At 39.2% G+C, this 20,568-nt stretch overlaps 1 protein-coding gene and 1 long non-coding RNA gene across 2 annotated transcripts; both read left to right on the forward strand.

Moving 5' to 3' along the window:
* Window positions 1–1,016: 1,016 nt before the first annotated feature.
* On the forward strand, window positions 1,017–6,078 carry LOC118416946. The gene is made up of 4 exons (XR_004831289.1): window positions 1,017–1,762; window positions 3,406–3,529; window positions 5,458–5,585; window positions 6,024–6,078. It is a non-coding gene; the product is annotated as an uncharacterized LOC118416946 (long non-coding RNA).
* A 620-nt stretch (window positions 6,079–6,698) lies between these two features.
* LOC118415653 (sushi, von Willebrand factor type A, EGF and pentraxin domain-containing protein 1-like) lies at window positions 6,699–19,299 on the forward strand. Its single transcript, XM_035820379.1, has 21 exons — window positions 6,699–6,714; window positions 6,975–7,157; window positions 7,733–7,990; window positions 8,544–8,756; window positions 9,390–9,597; window positions 10,270–10,625; window positions 10,822–10,983; window positions 11,666–11,728; window positions 12,556–12,808; window positions 13,248–13,459; window positions 13,824–14,021; window positions 14,435–14,665; window positions 15,127–15,297; window positions 15,807–16,010; window positions 16,217–16,516; window positions 16,928–17,128; window positions 17,670–17,825; window positions 18,227–18,292; window positions 18,549–18,635; window positions 18,753–18,818; window positions 19,139–19,299. The coding sequence occupies exons 1-21, from the start codon at window positions 6,699–6,701 to the stop codon at window positions 19,240–19,242; spliced, it is 3,708 nt and encodes a 1,235-aa protein (XP_035676272.1). The 3' UTR covers window positions 19,243–19,299.
* The last annotated feature ends 1,269 nt before the right edge of the window (window positions 19,300–20,568 follow it).

Raw genomic sequence — 20,568 nt, forward strand, 5'->3', positions numbered from 1 at the left:
CCATAATAGGATTATATCATTTTCTCATTAATTATGCAAAGTAGGTCTTTATTTGCATAATATTTAACTTTCAATATTCTTCTCTTTCTCAGTAACAAATGTTGCATGTTGCAATTGTTCAGCTGATTAAGACAATTATATCATTAATTATGCAAATAAGGTTTCGATTTGGATAAACACTACGTATTGAGATTGCCTCGGCCATAGATATAGTGATACAACCCAGATAACGCGTCAGCATGAAGGATAGCCGAAAATTGAACACCTTGGTACTCTTAAGTTGTGCACCATTTCACAGGTCATTCGTGTTGTGGGTGTGTTGTTTTGCAGAAAATGAAATTGCAGGAAGTGACAATAAACAAATCTGCGACATTGACCCTCTTCCACGACAACATGGCGGTCCTTGATGCGGAGAGTCAGAAGAACGTGTTGTGGTTCTGCAGGGATGCGACCCAATATCTTGTCATGGATGAAGGGAAGTATTAAACTATTATACTACATTCTTTCACTGTTTCTCCTCCCTATATTCATGTCACTATTTATTATTTCATACTACGCAGGTTATGAAACACAGTTTTTCAAGCGTGCGTGTGTGTGTGTGTCTCTCTCTCTCTCTCTCTTTCTCTCTCTCTCTCTCTCTCTCTCTCTGTGTGTGTGTGTGTGTGTGTGTGTGTGTGTGTGTGTGTGTGTGTGTGTGTGTGTGTGTGTGAGTGTGTGTTTGTACGCATGTCCGTAAAGCCTTGGTCACAACCCACAGTACGTGTTTATGTCCATGCGTTTTATTGTGAGGCCACGTCCTTCACGTTTTGTTTTCTGAAAACGTGGAGAAGGACTGGCAAGAGCAGGGACGGAGTGCGTCTGAACGCACGTCACTCGTAGTCTCTACCAGACTCCGGATCGCTGGAAAATCGTAGAAATGGAACAAATAGAGAGGAATATAAGCGGCCAGGGAACAGCGATCTACGGTCGCGTGCTGTTCCCTGGCCGGTTATATTCCTCTGGCCGGCTTACTCCTCTATTTGTTCCATTTCTACGATTTTTCCAGCGATCCGGAGTCTGGCAGAGACTACGTCACTCGCACGGTCTGCTCGCCACGCCTGGCCGTGAGCGGTCGAGTGCATCGTTCGTTGCAAAGTCAAACAAACGAGGTTGCAGAAGCCATGCGTTTAATCTTGAATCGCTTACTGGATTTTATTGATAATACATCATGTTTTTCCTATGTTTCTTGAGTGTTTCTTATTTATACTTGGTTTTGACTTGGTTTATTTTTAAACGCCATTAAAAAGACTGCAGCTATGTGAAACTCACGAACTCTCAAAGAAAACCTACCGACACTTCAGTCCATCTCATTTCGTTAGTAAAGCGCGAGTGCCACCTACCGAATCAATCTAAATTGCAACCCTCATCAATTTACACACAAGTAGATGATCGGTGGTTGTTACAGCAATTGATTTTTCATTGTCATAAAACCGGTTCAAAACTGACAAAATAGCAAAATGGCCTGACGAATCCATTTTTTTACCTAACTGAAACTTCTTTTGCATCGCCATTCAGCAGTTACTCAAGCAACTGGAAATGATTTTGAAATTGCTTAAGTAACTGCTTTTTGACATACCTCAATCGACGCTTCTTGTGCATCATTTATCACTTTCTTTTGTTTCTCTAGGTGTGGAAACGGAACGAATTTTCGGCTTTATCGGCGGGCTGATATTTGGTCACCTTATTCATTGCATTTTATTCTGCCCGGCTCAACCTCCACCAGGTCTGTACATAATAAAATGCCTCTACCAGACTCCACATGTCACTGATGATTAGGATAAATTGACCAAATAGACCGATAATAAAGGGTTAATGCCCCGGCCCGAGGTGTATATGGTGAGATAATCCCTGGTCAGGTGCGATAACCACCGAATAAACCACCGAGTGAGCGTAGCGAACGAGGTGTTTATGAGGTGTTCATCGCACCTGACCAGGGATTATCTCACCATATACACCGAGGATAAGGCGGGGCATTAACGTTATTATCATATAGCCTATCCAACTGACAGTTATTTCACACAAATTCCTTTATAACAAATAAACACTTTTATACATTACATAAAAATACATTTGCAATATATATATTGTACAATAGTGTGTATATATAATACAAACCATTAAACCATTTCATCATCATCATTTAACTAATAATTTAAACTAATCATCTGTTTGTGAGATAGCATATCAGCATCAACATGTGGCTTATTTGCAATACAAACTATTAAGTGGAGTCCTGGTACCCCCCCATGCAGAGCCTTTTCACTTGGGCACGACAAAGTACGTATATACAAAGTGATTTAGGAAGGTACCGGCTTCATCACGTTAGAAAGCAATAATGAAAATGTGTAAAATCAGCATAATTCCTTTTCAAGTATCGATATATTCCCCATGTGGAGCCCCAATTAACATAACCAATCAATCATAATATTTTTGACAGTTATGCATGGTTTACACACAAACAACAGTACAAAAAAATTCATGACTGTCCCCTGTATAATGGTGCGGTCCAAAAAGTGGTCGGTTATTCAAATAACTGACCACTTTTGAGGTTACGGCCTGATAACTCATGGGAAATGGGGGCCTCTGATTGGCCAACTCCATCTGGCTATATGATAATATGCTATATGTCACTGACGGTATTCCCAGACCAGACAACTCGTCAAACGTTAAGTTATCTGTCTTTTTCTACTATTCTTCAGCGCCCTATGGAGTTTTGTAGAGGCTACTCATTGAATCTTAGTTACAAAATCTGTATCTGCTAAACAGGATTTCATTCAAGCTATCTTTTTTTTTTTAATTTGTGACCATCTTCTTTGTTTAAAGAACTACCACATGTTTTCGAATATTCCAGTGTTATCATATTGGAATATCGATGTTCGTAAAGCATGCGCCACAATTCAAGCGAAATCCGGCTGAATTTTTAGATTGGCTAGACCTTGTCCAATTTAAAAATCACCTTAGCGTCGACCGTATTTTTCGGTGAAAACCTTCCCGTCACAAATTGAAGTGGGCTCGGTGCGCCATTCCTGAAATTTCAAGTTATTGTCATTTCTGCCTTATTGGTGCACAACCGACATCATACAGATGTTTAAATTCCAACTGACGAGCTGCTAAAATCGACCGAGGAGTTTGTAATCACCAAGAAGTCGGCCATACTTTGCCCGACGATGCCCTTTTGGAGCTTGCAGACACCTCGGCCGAGCTCAGTTCTTGATTTGTAATGGGGTAATTTTCTGACCTGATAAATTATTCATGCATTTTAAATCTTGATCGAATAACCTGTGCCTAATACGTCATAATGGAATAAAGAGCATGACTAGTTTAATACGCAGACTTCTCACTTTTACTTCTGTTATTCATTTGTAGATAGAACAGTACCCAGGATTGAATGTCCCAACGATATACATGTAACTGCGCCGCCCCTGGAAACAAGAGCTACTGTATCCTGGACCGAGCCTGAAGCACATGATGACAGAGATCCTGATGTTTTGTAAGTAAAATAACAGACAAGTTTTAAGTAAGTTATAAACCTAGATGAAATAGCCCATGGAACCGTTGCGTGTATGTTATCAGATATAAACGAAGGACGTCGATAAGCGTCTGTTATTAAGCAACATTGTTAAACAATGAAAATAAGCAATGATTATATTATTCATTCAGGCATAAACTACATTTGACATTCATTCAAGATAGAAAGGCCTCATTTGCAAATCAAATCTTCTATGTTACCCCTTCTCAAATGTAAATGCTACCCTATTACCAATGGTCATTTATTTCCATGCAATGAAACGGGAACTGAAAATACACATGACGGTCTAAGCTCCTAAATGAATAACTATCAAGTTAATAGGCAAACGAGGGAAGTCCAGTAATCAGCAACAGAAATCTCCATGCTAACTCAACTGGTCCTTGGGTGTCAATCCCCGGCAACGGGAGCCAAAAATACGCATTGTCAGTCTTGTGTATTCCTAATACCCGCCTCACATCATATACGATCTTCGGACGTTCTTCGCGATCGCAGGAAGGTCGGTTGATTTTAAGATCTTAAGATGGTCTTGCGTATTTTTCACCTCGAAAACTGTCCCCCTCACATATACGCGAGGCTCGGCAGATCGACGGTGAATAAATCTATGATAATAAACCTCCCATGACCTCTTGCACGCGGACAAGGTAACACAAAACGTTCCTCAAAAAAGGCAAGAGATCAATAAATGTTGCTTATTTTGTTGCCGTAATCTTTTTAACCAATGAATGGAATGCGCGGGCATGATAGAAATGACGCAAGAAAAGAAAGTGTGTCACAAAGCCAGCCTACATACTGCCACAGCGGCCACAATGTTAGAATTACCCTCACATTCCCAGAAATTCAATATTTGTAAACAAACGGAAGTCGGGCGAACGTCGCCCGAACGTTGCCCAACTGACGGGCGTTCGCCATCCGATTTGCGCTCGATGATTAATAACTATGTCTTTGCTCGCCTATCGGTCTTCAATATTGTTGGATTGACGCAAGACTATTGACCGATACCCTTGCAAGGTACGCACGATTTGTACGCACAATCTGCGACTCGGTAACGAGCTGTGCGATTTTGGAGATTTCCTTCGACTAGTCGCATATGTTAAGAACATGTTTCGCTGCACCGCGACCGTCGTAAGACTCCTGAAAATTGCCGGTGATCCGTAAAAATCGCAAGATGATCGTGAGAACACCGGACGTCTTACTCACGAAAATGTCATTCAGAGTTCGTAAACTAGTCTTCCGATCGAATCGCGCCTATTGTGAGGGGGTATTAGGCCCCCTTTCCACTAGACGGCGATCGCGCTGCGCTCTCACTGCGACCTAAAGAGGATATGTGTAATATTTGCTTTCACACTGGGTATGTCATACAAAACGTAAGAGTGTGACTGAGAAGACAACAAAACACACAAAGCGTAAAAAGATTCGTTTCTTTTCGATACAATTCGTTGAGCGATATGTCAAATTTTAGGTCGCAGAGAGAGCGCGGCGAGAGCGCCGTCCAAGTGGAAAGGGGGTGTAAAGTGTGACTTAAGTCTTCTAAATTTCACTCCAAAACTTTAATCATATAACGTTACCTACGGTGTGGATATTCAGTATGAAGGGGCTTGCAGCACTGATATATGAACGAAACGTGGAAAAATAGACCGACTACCAATAGGAAAGGTAGAATCATTTTATTTATAGATCCTTGGCATTTGCATTTTTTCCTGAATGTAGCAGCTTCTCGCTATGCAATAATTTTCTATTTCTGCAGGCTTTTTGTGGCTAGTTCTACCATGCATCCGACAGCCTTATGAAGTATCTTGAAAAGGTTCATTATATTTGACTTGATTTAGAGAAGAACCAAAAGAAAAACAAACAAACAAAGGTATATATAACACCAATATTTCTGTACATAGAACCACACGGGATCCTGAATGGCTGAATCCAGGCGTAAAGCTTCGGGAAAATAGTTACAAAGTTACATACTCTGCAACCGATGCTTCCGGCAACTCCAACTCCTGCTCATTTTATGTCACTGTACATGGTAAGTACATGCTGTTCGAAGTGTCAACTACTTAAGTAAGGGTTTTTCAAATGCGTTGATTGTAGAGTTTATTTCCTATATAAACGGAAAGGAGCTTGCCCGAATTATGAGGTAATTTATGTTAAGAAAGTGATTTTCCAAATGAACAGAATGATATGTATCTCTCTCTCTCTAAATATATATATATTAGATAGATAGATGGATAGATAGATAGCTATAGATAGATTGATTGATATAGATAGCTATAGATAGATATCTCAGTGTACATGCAGACCGAAATAGAATTATGGACATTATTTTGAACGTACCTTACTTCCATCATTACTTACATTAGAATACATTATCATTGAAATCTTGAAAGATAAGATGAAGTAAAAGCATGTTTATAATCAAGGCGTTATACTTATTTATCTTGTAAATTTTCTTGTTGTTTGACAGTCATAACGTGCCCTCATCCTACTCAGCAACACCATATAAGACACCAGGTGCAACAAGGAATGATGCTAGTTAGTTTCTATCCCGACACAAATGAATTCGATGTACTTCTCGGAACGACGTTCGTAGCTAGATGTAAACGTGGATTCTCCTTAAGTGACGATTCATCACAGAATACCAGAACGTGCACAGGTTCTGGGGCATGGGATGGTGAAGATGTTTTGTGCAGAAGTAAGTATATTTTACACAAAGATTCTCAGTGTCTTCTTAGACTTAAACAGAATTCAGTATATTTTAGATATAGATTCTCAATGTCATCTTAAACTAGCGCCCCATAATAAGAGACAAAACAGTTTCGAAGAGAACATTATTGGGTGTGCATTGGAGCAAATGTAGGGGCGTAAAATACAAAAACACCATTTTTCTCACTAGACGCACACAAGTATTGCTAGCCTGATTTTATTCAAACATGTAATGCGTAAAAAGGAAGACAGACTTGACTAGTGATGACAGGGTTATGATTCACACTTTGGCCTAAAAAGAATATTGTGTGTTCCTATTACATTACTGAAAAAAATTCGGTCGTTTAAGGGATTCTCTTTTTTAAAAATATTTCGGTTGAAGTGATTCAACATATACAGTTCAGCAATGCAAAGTGCATTAAATATTTTCGACACAATGTTAAAAGGAATAGGTCTGTTCACATTATATTTTCTAACAATACAGAGATGAGAACTAGACATTTAAAGATGAATCTATAGTATATTTACTGTTGTGAGATCACAAATTTTATGCCATTTTTTTAGCAACAGGGCTAAAGTAAAGCCAGGAACCTGCTAGGGATTACTCGGCGACCGGACAAACAACATTTTCCCAGGCCTGACATTGGTATCAAAAAAGGCCAATTTTCAAATGCTTTCATTCCTGCATGTCTAATCTGTTATTTCCCCCTAGGCGTACAGTGTGATCCATTGCGACCGCCATTCCGGGGGCACGTTACCTGTACTGACGGTTACAACTTCCTCAGTAAGTGCACCTACAGCTGTGACGAAGGATTTGATATACCAAGCGGGACAAACAGAGTACGTGTGTGCACGGTGACAGGACATTGGACTGGCAACGAGCCGTATTGCAAAGGTAAGAAAAAACATAAAACATACCATTTCTACGTCGATGTAGATTAGACATCCAGGTAATAAGATATCCCAAAAAGCAGTTACTCATTTTGGAAACGGTCAGACGTTTCAGAGAGCATCCAGAACACTGAAGTGATCTAGGAGAAACTGGTCTTTTATACCCTTACTGTGAATGCAAAGAGCTGAAGACAATTTTGGATGTCCAATAGGAAACAAGGTAAGACCAGTTTCTCATCACAGATCACTTCAGTGTAACTGACGAAAGATGTAGTGTATGCTATCTGAAATGTCTGACCCGTCTGACCGTTTTCAAAATCATATCCAGTTGCTTGAATATCTGCTTTTTGGCACGTACACATACCATTTCTAATTGTGACTTTTGACTTCGATATTTTTCAACAATAATAACAGCCTGTTTGTTTTATGAGATTGTGTTGGATAAATAGATAAACTTTTTCATATTCAGTTTTTAGAGAAAAAACAGAACTATTGTGGCTACGGTATGAATACATTCTATTTTGTGGCAAATTAGTTGTCTTAATTACAGGCTAATTGTTCTAATTACTTCCAATACAGACATCATCAGACCAACAATTGTCGATTGCCCGGGCCCTCTTATCATCGAGTATCTAGATATGAACAAACAAGAAGTAACTGTGGTTTGGAGAGAGCCGACAGTAAAGGATAATGAAGACCTCGGATTAACAGCGAGCCTGTCAGAGGGACATCCACCAGGGTCATCATTCCCAGTGGGAACCCACAGAATAGTCTACACGGCAACTGACAGAGCAGGCAATGTGGCAATCCCTTGTGAAATTACAGTGTCCGTCAGAGGTGATTATAATTCCAATGTTCCACATGCACCCCCCCCCCCACTGACGTATGCATAAAGACAAATGTTTGCTTTGCAATATTTGCAGCAGATTCGTATGACCATGTGTCATCATTAGCATCCTTCATCCTTTAAAGGTGCCCTCTCACCGCACTTGTGTCAAGCTTGAGTCACTGCGGGGTTCGAAAGATACTCAACGAATTTCAGAGATAAAGAACGAATTTCTTTCTTTTTGTGTATTCTAAATCTAAGTCATACTTTTATGTATTACGCAATATATAAACAATAAACAATAAACAACTATATACATTTTAAAAAATCGAAGAAAATAACAAAACAGTGACGCAGTGAACGAACCCCGCAGTGACGCAAGCTTAACACTAGTTCGATGGGAGCGCACCTTAAGTATTCGAAGTTGTCCTGTACTTGTTTATTATGCTGTATTTTTTTCAAGGACGAAAGCCATCTTCCTTGACAAAAAAAACAAACATTCAAAGCTGTCTAGTAACCGATGTTTCAATTTTGGGTCAAATCAATGTTATTCCTATTTTTCAGAAATCACCTGTCCTGTCTTGCGTAAGAAGCCGTACCAACTTGTGACGTGTCCCAATGGCAACTCATACGGTTCACGTTGTGAGTTCGCTTGTGAGGATGGATCCAACCTCATCGGATTGAATTTCACGTACTGTGACAAGAAAGGGGACCCACCAGTTGGCTACTGGGGTTGGGATTTAGATAACTCTGAGAACGGCCAGCCAAATTGTGAAGGTTTGAACCCCATGTTACTATGTTTTACTTGCATTGTTCCAAACAAAACGTTACGTCCAAAAAGAAATCTGTAGCGATTAAAGTTCCACGCGTGATACGAACTGCACATACATGTGTAACATGTGGTGAGTGCACATGACCTCTAATATAGTTTTAAATCAATCATATGTTTTGAAGTAGATACCCTCTTTTGACTTCTCACTATGTATCTAAACAATTTTGAAAGTAAACAAAGAAATGCGCTATCATTATCAAAGTTACCGGTATCAAAAGGAGCCCTCCCGGCTGCAATGTCTGTAATCATTCTCTTCTGCTAGGGCATATGTATCTTTCCTTCTGATTGGTCAATACACTGTGTATCTCTCATTCTCATTGGTCAATATCCCGTGTATCTCTCCTTCTGATTGGATCAGATGATATGTTACATTTCTATCATAGACCACTGGAGATTCATTATAAACCACCAATCTCGCAGCACTTTTATGGTGTGCTTCTGGGTGTTGTTGTAATATAATTGTTGTGAATAAACAAAAAATGACTTTAATCTAATTACACAAGCTTCATATATGTTTTTAAATCTTCTTTGATATTTCAGTCTTATGGTTTTAATATGCAACTCTGTTTATTTCACAGGACATTCATGCCGAGCGCTAAGGGTACCACAGAACGGCGCCCTGGCCTGCGATGCTTGGCTCTACGGTGACTTCTGTACGATGCTCTGCAATGACGAGTACGACATCCCCGCAGGAGCTCGAGACGACATTAAAGACTCTCTCTGGGTCTGCGGAGACTCAGGAAACTGGGAAAACGATATTGACCCGCCACACTGCACTGGTAAGAAGTAGAACATGAACACCATTTGTCTTTTAATAGAGACAACGAACAGTAAAACGTCTGACACTTATGACAAACTGCTGATGTCTCATGTACGGTCAAGCGAGATAATAGCCAGGCGCCAGGATACCACCCGGATAGTAGTTCGCTCCGGCGTGAATTATACACTAGAAACAGTTACTTCTCTGCTATTTCATCTGTAACAGAAGCGAACATAGTAGCGAACTACTACCCGGATGGTACCCAGGCTAGAGAGATAGCTGATTGGTCACATAAACTGTTAGAAATACTGCTATTGGATAGTTGGACTATCCTATAGCTATTGCATGCCTTTTACTACTTAATAGCACTCGACTGACACTGGCTTCCTGACAAAAGTACAGAGTAATTACTTTCAGTGAACTGGTAGTTTAGAAAATGTACTTTACTTCCACTTTCAGGGTTCTTTTCACCCTGGTTTTAATGAACAGAAAACAGTTGCTGCGTTTCCAACTTCTCTGCATATTTGTCTAGATAACCATTTGGCGCCATAGATTCATACAAACTTTTTTTTTTACGAAAGGAAACGACCGGGGTTCTTTAGGCTCCCCTCGAGATTCAATACTTTACCCGTGACTGTGGAAGCGCTGACGCACAGGAACCAAATAGAATAAATCAGCCGGTACCTATGTCTGATCAGGCTTGGCCCGTTTGCGCCGTGCCAACTTAAGTGCACAGTAGAAAACGTTAACGTTATCTGTGGTGAAACCTCTCGACGTTATGATACAACAAACTCATCTGAATCATTTGGCAATGTGTTAACGATTCAGTTCGACTTCGCACTACAGATTTCTGATGATGACAATGTGTTCGAGAGTGAACGGATGTTGTATTCACTAGCAGAAGAAATTGACAGGCAGGTCTCCACTGGAAATCTGACCTTAAAGAATGTTACAGGGTCTGAGCAGTTGTTGAATAAGAAGTCTTTTAAAAGAGGACTGAGTGAAGTACAGTGCCCAGAAGGCATGGAGCCTCGTTACAACACACTGTCCTGCGGTAAATATTATGTTTCTCTAAATTTTATGCGTTTTTATAGTTAAGAAATGTTTAAACATCCCTATGTCATAATAATCATCAAATCTGAGACAAAAAGAATTACTAGAAATCAACGAAATTATACTTTTGATTGTCTATTGCATGTCTTTTGAGATGTTGAAATCCTATCTCAATTTCCATTCTCATCTCTACATAGTTGGCTGTTCTGTGGGGACCTTCTACGACAACATCACCAATGAATGTCAGAAATGTCCAATCGGCACTTTTCAAGACGAGGATTCACAGTTCAGATGCAAAAGATGCCCTCACGGACACACAACTGTGACCAAAGGAGCAATTAATGTCACGGACTGCAAACGTGAGTTAACTCATTATCTCTTTTATCTCTTTTCTGAAGGACAAAAATATTTATAGAGATACTGCATTGATGGTATAGCATTTTGCAAGTTCAATCTTAAGGCCACACTAATTTTATTTGTTGCTTCTCGGATTCTGCTGTCCAATTTTTTTCTATTTTGACATAATAATGGCCACACCTCCCGTTGGCAAATTTTCACTGCCTCTTCTCACTCCCAAATAAACTATGAGCTTCAGTGCCTGTATGTAGTTATTTTGGACGGTACATATATTACTTTTTTTTTTTTCAAAATTGGGGCTTTGCTAATCAGGGGTCACCCTGAAAATATTGATTCGTTGCATAAAATATGCCAAGGAAATCTGAAAACTTATTATTTGTTAAATCTGTTGTTATTTATGTCTTATTTATGTTGTGTAACTTGAGCAAGTCCATTGATATCTCCACCCCAGACTTTTAGCAAAAAAAAACTTTCGACCAGCTCGTCAAATTTGTTTCTGAAAAATTCCGAGAAGCAACCAATTAAGTTGGTGTGGCCAAATCTAAATTAAAAGCGTCAATATACGTTGGGGAAAGGTAAGGTGACAGCTAAACATTCAGAAATATCAAGCACGTTTCTAAAAGAAAAACAAAGACATAACACATAACAGTGCATGTTGTAATCTATCATCCATCTCTTTTTCAGGTCAGTGCGAGCCAGGCACATTTTCATCAAATGGCGTGCAACCCTGCTCCCCATGTAGGAAAGGTGAATATCAACCGACATGGGGTGAAATGTCCTGCATGCCATGCCTACCAGCTACTACAACATTGCTTGAAGGACAGGTCGACGTATCGGCTTGTAAGAGTAAGTTTACACATATTTCAGTCGGCATTTGTGATCCACATACAGCAACGCGTATTCGTATAAAGTGTTTGACCATACGCGATGCGATAGACCAATGAATAAATATTGTTAGAAGTGTGATTTGAAAAAAAATACTTTCTCTTATACTGTAACTATTTCAAAAAGACTGGGCAAGATCACTTGACTCTGGTGTTTCAATGGGGACACATTTACAGGCAATTACCCTTCGGTCCAACGGGAAAAAACGAGTAAACGCTGCAATCGTCTATGTTATTCCTTTCGCTTGTATGTCAAATATGAGGTAATTATCTTGTAAACGATGTAAAAAAAATCAATGGAGAACACAATTCAAAGTCCAAAAACTAATGTCTACCAAAATGACGATGCTAATGTTGACAACATTTATAAATAATCAGCATACTGCATTTCGAAAAAGCTGTTATCAGTTCATGTATTCATGTGTATTTCGCATGACAACGAAATACATTATGCAGTTTTGATTGAGTTTTGTGCCTACAGAAATATCTAATCAAACGGCAATATTTTTTCGTCCAATTTGTTTCTACCATTCATGCCCTGTTGATCAACCCAACCTTTGCGGTGAGGATAGCAATACATACTGGCACAGCCGTGAATTACTCTGAACACATGTAACTCTCCCTAATACATGAAAGTTAGTTATGTCAAAAGCAGGTGTTGATAAATTCATTGGTATCTGCTTTTTTCAGATTTTGATTTCCAGTTCCCCCTGCCAACTGAAAACATCTCCAGCTGTGTTCGCTATGATGATATGGAAATGAAAAACGCCAGTGGAATCACTGTTTCCGTTTGGACCTGGTTAGATATCGGTTGTCATCCAAATGCATCGATTTTTCACTACCGCTGTATGGACAACTTTACTGATGATGGGCTTAATGAAACTGTCAGTCATCCATGTTTCTACATGACATCACCACAAAATCTGCGCCTTGGATTAAGAAGGTAAGTACAATATATGATTAGATACATCTTATCCAACCATACTTGACTAAAAATGTGTCTGAAATCATATCATATTTTGAGTGTAACTTGGAATCCAGTCTACCGTGGATTGGCCAGGCTACCTTCGGGACAGGAGAAGCTTTCTGCCGCTTGGGTAACCTTTCACAACCGGCAGGAGTTTTGCACGGCGGGGCTTTGTGTGGCTCGGCAGTCAAAGACTCCCTGGGCAAAGTTCTACCACGTGAAAACCCCACCGGGTGCAGACGATTACCTCGGCGGCAGAAAGCTTTATCTGCCCCGTAGAGCCTACACGTAGAGCTACGTAGCCCGCCCAAGTCACGTAAGGACTGGATTCCAGGTGAATTATTTTGGGTGCTGGTTGATCAACTGATACATCGTTGAAAATGGCTACTAAACGAAGTACGAAATGTTTTTGCAGAGGAAACGACACTTCAGAGATACAGACTGGAACCAGTTTGAGTCTTGAAACATGGCACCACGTTGGACTTGTATACAGTAACACACACGGCACGTACACGATCATGGTCGATGGGGCCGTGGTTGCCAATAGTAGCTTCCCTCAACAAGAACAGCAGCAAGAAAGTATTAACCAGCGTGGGTCCTTTTGGCTTGGCTGTTACATAGATGAAGGTAAGTTTTTATATACTCCAGCTTCCTTCTGGTAAAATCATTTAAATCTAATGAAAAGTAGAGCAGTGTCATATAAATCCATTTTATGGTCATCTTTTCAAATTTTTTATCTGTTTATTAATCTTGTAGGGTAATCCATTCAGTTTAACAACTGGTTTCCAAGGGTGCCCTGCAACAAATAAATTTTTTTATCATTATCCGTCCTTCGAATTCTTGTCAAGGGAAAAGACAATGTTAGCGAGCAGAGACAATGTTATTGAAATAGGAACACATCATCTGAATGATCTGAGGAAGAAGCTCTTTTATACATTTTCATGGTAAGACAAATAGGTGTAAGTTTATGGGATAATTCTTCTTTTACTAGGAACACAAAATGGTACGGAGTCATTTTCTGGCTTCATCAGCAACGTGCACATCTGGAACCATGCCAAGAAGGAGTCTGACTTGCAGGATATGGCAAGAACATGCGTCAACAAGGATGCTGGAAACGTGCTTCACTGGTCTCAGCTAGGTACAGCGGAACAATTGAAAGTGTCGCTTCAAATTCCTAGTTTGTGTGATGGTAAGTATTGTGATCTATTTGTACCATTGTGATCTCCCAGTACCATATTTTCTATGCCTTCCTCTTAAAGTGCGGGATTCTTCCAATGCCTTACTTGTTTGCACAGGACATACTTGTTCACTGATGTCTTGTATGGTATGCATGCTGGGTGGCCAATACTTGTCACTTACATTTACATAATACTAAACAGACAAACATTTCATCTGAAATTGCCCTGTACCATGATCACATTTGGCGTTAGGCCCCAATACTCCAAACTCTTGCTTTATACATTTCTTATGAAGAAAAACAGGCAAACCTTTGGGTACTATTTGGTGCATTTGTAGAATTTCTGCTGCCAGGGACAGTCCCGGTAAAGAGTTGCTTCTTTTACTTGAAACTTTACCTGTCTCCAATCATTGTCTCCTTCATAGACACCGATGAGTGTGCATCAGCACCATGCGGAGACAACCAGTGCATAGACCAACTCCGAAACTACAGCTGCATCTGTAAGGATGGTTTCACCGGACGTAACTGCGAAATAAACATTGATGACTGCCAGGACAACGTGTGTGATAACGGAGCTACCTGCCTCGATGGTGTGAGAAACTACACCTGTCTGTGTCCAGATGGGTTTGTTGGCGACCTCTGTGAAGTGGAATCAGGTACGTATCATCTGAGAGTCAAACATATAAGTGACAATAATGGGTACGAAGTACGCAAATGACGATTAAGTCTTCACAGTAAAAGAAAATTGAATAAAGTATCTTAGTACAAAATGATAAACATACCTCGTACATCGTACAAAACGCACATCTAACATAAGTTTCCCTTTATATTGAACTTCAATCTGGTGTGTTACGCCAGAGGGTGGTTATACCTACTGTCAAGATAACGAAACAGGTATCTTGAGACATAGATTTTAGAAATGTAACATATAACGTAGATTATGCTTTTCATAGTTAGGAAATGGTAAGTGGAAAGGGAATGAGACTTTTACATTGAATAATTTGCTGAGCACGATGGTTGAACGTTCGGTGGTAACGTTCGAACTTTTAAAAAGAATGAACTTCTTCTGGAACTTTCTTTTTTTACTGGAACTTTCTTCTTATCTCTTAAACTTTAGTTGATGGCAACTGGACACCATGGAGTCAGTGGAGTACTTGCAGTGTTTCCTGTGGTGGAGGAAATCACAGCAGGACCAGGGAATGTACCAATCCGCGTCCTATCCATGGCGGACGCAATTGCACAGGGCCGCCTACTGAAATAGGCGCGTGTAATACAGAAAAGTGCCCAGGTGAGAATTGAGTTTTATTGAAACAACTTATATCATAAGAAGTGGCAGAAAGAGATGTGCCGAAAGAAGGCAACCATATTTTAAAGCAAAGTTCTTGCCAATATAAGCTTTGCTCGACAATATCAACACATGGATTGTGTTACGATGTCAATGCCAATCATGTATTTGCATTTTCATATCTAATTTTTGATACAGCTGACATGTCCTTATGTTACCGGTACCGATGGTCACAATGTATGTAACCCAGATGGAATATTCAGTTGGTAAAACTCGGGATATAAGAAACTTAGCAATCTGTCTTTTAAGAAATCTCAGAGCTGTATGAAAAAAAAACTAATAGGTCACATATATTCCACAAGACGTTGGGAAGCGAATAACTGACGCTTTGTTTTTGTTGGGGCAACGTCGACTTAACTAATGTTTCATGTCCACGGTATCTGTATTTCTCCCAAACAAAACTGCAAAAATAAGATTAGTTCACATAATTCCCTGTTTTATTCCACCCACAGTTTGCAAAAATCTAACCGACCCAGTCCACGGGTTTTCAATCTGTAACTCTACCGATGACGAGACTGACTGCGTCATCTCCTGTCAGGACGGGTTTGAGTTTTATGATCAACCAGTTCTTCACTACCACTGTGGACAGTCAACAGCCTACAGATGGAGCCATGAGACACCAAGGAATCCCATGGCAAGATATCCTCCATGTACAGGTATCATATCTACATGTATGATACATAAGAAAAATGCTATATTTTGTGTTGCTTTGAATGTATTTTCATGATCCCTCAAGAGTATCTGTTTTATTTCACAGGGCAAATTACATAAAATGTGAGCCTCATTGCAATTTAAAATGATTATTTTGCATTGTCTTGGTGAGGCCATAATAAGTATATTCATTTCCTTTTTTTTTTCACAGAGATCACCGTGCCAAAGGCATTGGATGTGAAACATGAAATGACATACTCAAATCTCACTTGCAAGACAAAAGAGCTTGAAAATTTGGTCAAACTAGAAGTTGAACAAACTATTCAGGCAAACGTTCGAGACATTGGGTGCATCCAGCGTGAATCATGCTACCTCAGGGGAGTAAATGTTGAACACTGCTCAGGCATGAATGAGGAAAGCGACACAGTAACAGTAACTATTGAGATTTCGAGCATTTCATTGGGTGACAAGGAGAGAAACAACACCGACAACGTCCGTTCGTCTAAAGGAGGTAGGAGTTCTCCATGTTCTGATGCACATTTTTTTCTTTTATGTGACTTTAACAAGTACCATGATTTAAGGTAAGCACAGCTACCGGGCAATCAAATACTTCATATCATGTCATTGCTTTGATGAGTATTCTTCGTTATAATCATGTATAAATTGAAAGTAGAATTATCCCGGAGACAGATATAGAACGTAGGCTAAGTAAAGCTAAGTTGTGATGTTGCATTGTGATGGTCATAAGATGCATAGAATTTTTATTGCATCGTAACATAATTTTTGAACACAAGAAAGTGAAGCTGTATATAGTCAAAACTTTACATCACAACGTACTACCTAATGTCTAACTAATTTCCTATTTCACAGTAATTATTTTGTTGAAATGTTTTTTGTAATGTAAATTGTAATGTTTTTATAGGGCGCACAAAATCTATGAAGGAACTTGGTTCAACCATAACGGAGCTGGAGTCGGCCGCAACACAGCTAGAAAACCTGACTCTCAGTGACGCCTTCACTGTTTACATTCACAATGACCTGTATCCTGTGGACAACAACTCCACAAGGACGCTAGGAGCTCCCGAGTGTGACATCGGCGAGATCGTGGTTATGTTTTACTGTGGTAAGATCATTTATCATATTACATTCTCTAGATATTTTGTACTGGCCTTACAACGCTTAGATAAACATGTGAAAATTTTACATGTAATCCATTGTTGAAAATTAGTACAGACGCAAGTTGATAGACAGAGTAGGACTACATGTAACTGTCCTCCTGGTATGACTAACAAAAGATTTGGAGCATTTGGCGACAATGATTGCTTAGGTACATGCAGCATGGTTTGTCATAACGTTATATCTATTTCTAACTCAAACAAGGCAAAGATGAAAGACATCACTGTAGGTTAGGAACACAGACAATTACTGCACTTCTTTTTAATACATCGCATGTCAACATTAACTTACCATAAACTCATAAAACTAGATTATGCATGCACAGCATTGTGGGGCAGAAGCAAACATATCTAGAACAGAGATAGACAAAAGAAACATAATGAAAGACATACGTGTATTTCTTCACTATGTACATGTGTGGATAATTTATATCCAATGACCATTGACGCAAGACTGAATGCTTATAAGTTATAACGTTGATCATACAGTGCCCTGTCCTGTGGGGACCCGCTTCAGTAACGGGAAGTGCATGAAGTGTGAGCAAGGCACCTACCAGAACAAGACCGGGCAGGTGCACTGCGTTGCTTGTCCTCCTGGTCTGACCACCGAAGGATTTGGAGCGTTCGACGAAGATGATTGTTCCGGTACGTGCAGTCATGCTTATAGAAGACCATTCTTACCATTACGGAATTAGACAAGTAATGAAGACCAAATTAACATAACCAACCAGAACGCTGTAACCATAGTTTTTAATGATTGGACCTGTCATACTTGTGACAATAAAAGAGATATTTTGTTCATTGAAATTAAATCATAAAATGACTTCATGCCTTCTATCTTTCAAGAAGACTATCAACTTAATTTGTTATTTGGTTGGAGGAGGTTATTAACTAATATACATTATCATGCAAATTGGACCTTATTTGCATTATTAATATTAAACTCATGTAATATACACATGATTCAGTTGTAAATGTTAAGATATATGGCGAAGGAATGGTTTCGGTTGTTAACATCTGATATATAACATCCTTTACCCTACCAGTGACGGAAACTGCAGGTAGTACTGGACAACCTACTACTCGTGTACATGTGCTTGCTCAAACACCAGGTAAGCGTGATGGTGTGTTTTGTAAATAAAAACTTTTCTTATGCATAACAAAATAGAAAAGTCTTAGTTATTCAATGTAACTGAAATAACGAAATCTGCATTAAAGTTAAGCTTGCAGACAACATAAAGATGAAAAATGTAGACATTGAAATCGAATATTTGAGATTTAGTTGTTTCGTAGATTGTAGAAATTAAACATAGGTTATGTTATATGATAAAGCGAAGAAAATTTTAGATTTCAAATCTACAATTCCAGACTCAAACAAGATCACCATCGCGGCCGGGGCAGCAGGGGCGCTGGTCTTCCTGTTCCTGGTAGCAGTCGTTGGGCAGCTTCTCAAACGTAAACATTATTCCACAGTTCATTCGAATTCGTTCTTTGTTTTTACCTTTCTTCAAAACAGTTTATCCAGATTATTCTCTCCTTGATATTTTACGGTCACCTTTCTTTGCTAAACAGGACGTGGGAAGACTAACGCGCAAGTACGGCCGGAAAAGTACCTATATGGAAAGGATCTCAGGAATCGTATGTATATTCTACGAAGTTACATAACTGTTTTAACGGAATCAAACCTAAGTCTCAATGGCTTGATAATGTGCAGCATAGATATGTTGTTGTAAATTACAACTTGTTACTGAGCAAGTATCATATGAAATAGAAATGTTTGCATACTAGTAGAGCCACCTTTGTCAAGATTCTCTTATATATGAAACTGCCTGAATGACTAGCTAATCAATCAATTGTATAAACCAATGGCCGCTCACAGACCTAGCCATACTCTTTATTTGATACGTGCCGAGCATGCTGGCACATCTAACATTCTGCTTTTCTCTTTTTCCGTCCAGCTCTTGATAGGGGTAGAGATCAAAGAAGACCGTATCCCCCTAGGCAAATAAAGGCACTTGAAAATGCCTGGATTGGAGAAAGTACGTCTGAATCAAAAGTATAAATATTTGTATTAGAATGCCAGCCGAAACGATTATGGGGTGACGCCATGGGATTTTCTTAAATTCTTTGCAGCTTTAGAAATGATAAATATCATTATTTCGTAATGTTAGTGTATTGATACACGTTGCGGATTAGATTTCGTGATATTGCATCTTGAAAAATGTAAATTTACTTTGATAGTAAGATTTACCTTTAAAGTCTGTTGTTTAATACGTAATATTACTTTGAAAAAAAAATTATAATGGCTATATTTTCTTCAAAACAAAACCTCAGTATTTCTAATTCCGAAGGTAACTTCACCCTAGAAAAGTTTGACTGTGTTGTGGCTAGTACTGTGAAGTCCCTACGACCGGTCATGGGTCGTTCGTTCGTTCGTTCGTGAGTTTCCTAAAAGTACCCGTGTTATAATTATATCACCAATTCCAATGTACTTTGCCATATTGTAAGGAACAATTGGGTCTCATTATATATGTATTCACGTACCCTCGTTATTATCATATTATTAAGGAGTGCGATAACTAAGAATCAGAGGGCTGGAATAATCCGGGGCTTCATATATACTCCATCTGATGGCATTAGAAGAAAAGCGTGCCTTCAAGGCAATGTTGACACAATTCTATGTAGCAATTCTAACTTCGTTGAAAACAAATGGTGGTAATTCTTCATATCATGGCTATGACGAAATAATGTACCTTAAGGATCTTGCTCTCTCGGAGAAAGCGTACTAGTGCTAGTCGTATGTTTGCCGTTTTGTGTGCTAGACACTTCTGAAGCTAGATGAAAAAAAATAATTAATCGTTTGCTTTGGTAATTCCGTTAAAGAACAGATAAGTTACCCAATGCATTACATAAAACTGGTATACCATTAATTTGTTACGATTTTTACTTTTAATATATATGAATTTTATATCATTATATGTCATATGTATCCGTCTGTAGTCACATCTCTGTGATTTGTATTTTACAATGTAGACCATTTGCCTGAAAATAAACAACATACAATTTCTTTGCATTTTCCGACATTTGACCAAAATCACTTGCCAATACATTTATCTACAATATTTAGATACATTCAGTCTGTGTTTAATCAGAGTCTGAAAGTCTTTCATGCACCAGCTCATACTTATTTAAAGTCAAAATAATTTCTTATTTGCTACCTGAAAACTAAATCTCACTGAACACCTAGTTCTTGTGACGTAATGGTATTTACGGCATTTGCCGAAAAGTTGTTCCATAAATTTCTCAATGAAGGAGGTACCAGTAACAGGATCGATGTTGTCTTAATACCCCCTCACATTAGGCGCGATTCGATCGGACGACGAGTCTG

This window comes from Branchiostoma floridae, chromosome 5 (assembly GCF_000003815.2).
Source record: "Branchiostoma floridae strain S238N-H82 chromosome 5, Bfl_VNyyK, whole genome shotgun sequence".
Lineage (NCBI taxonomy): Eukaryota > Metazoa > Chordata > Leptocardii > Amphioxiformes > Branchiostomatidae > Branchiostoma > Branchiostoma floridae.

What these genes read in the sequence shown, in the direction of transcription:
- LOC118415653 (XM_035820379.1), top strand. An exon ending in AAGATATCCTCCATGTACAG is followed by an intron (nt 16,011 to 16,216) that starts GTATCATATCTA and finishes TTTTTTTCACAG; the next exon opens with AGATCACCGTGCCAAAGGCA. An exon ending in CGACGAAGATGATTGTTCCG is followed by an intron (nt 17,826 to 18,226) that starts GTACGTGCAGTC and finishes TTACCCTACCAG; the next exon opens with TGACGGAAACTGCAGGTAGT.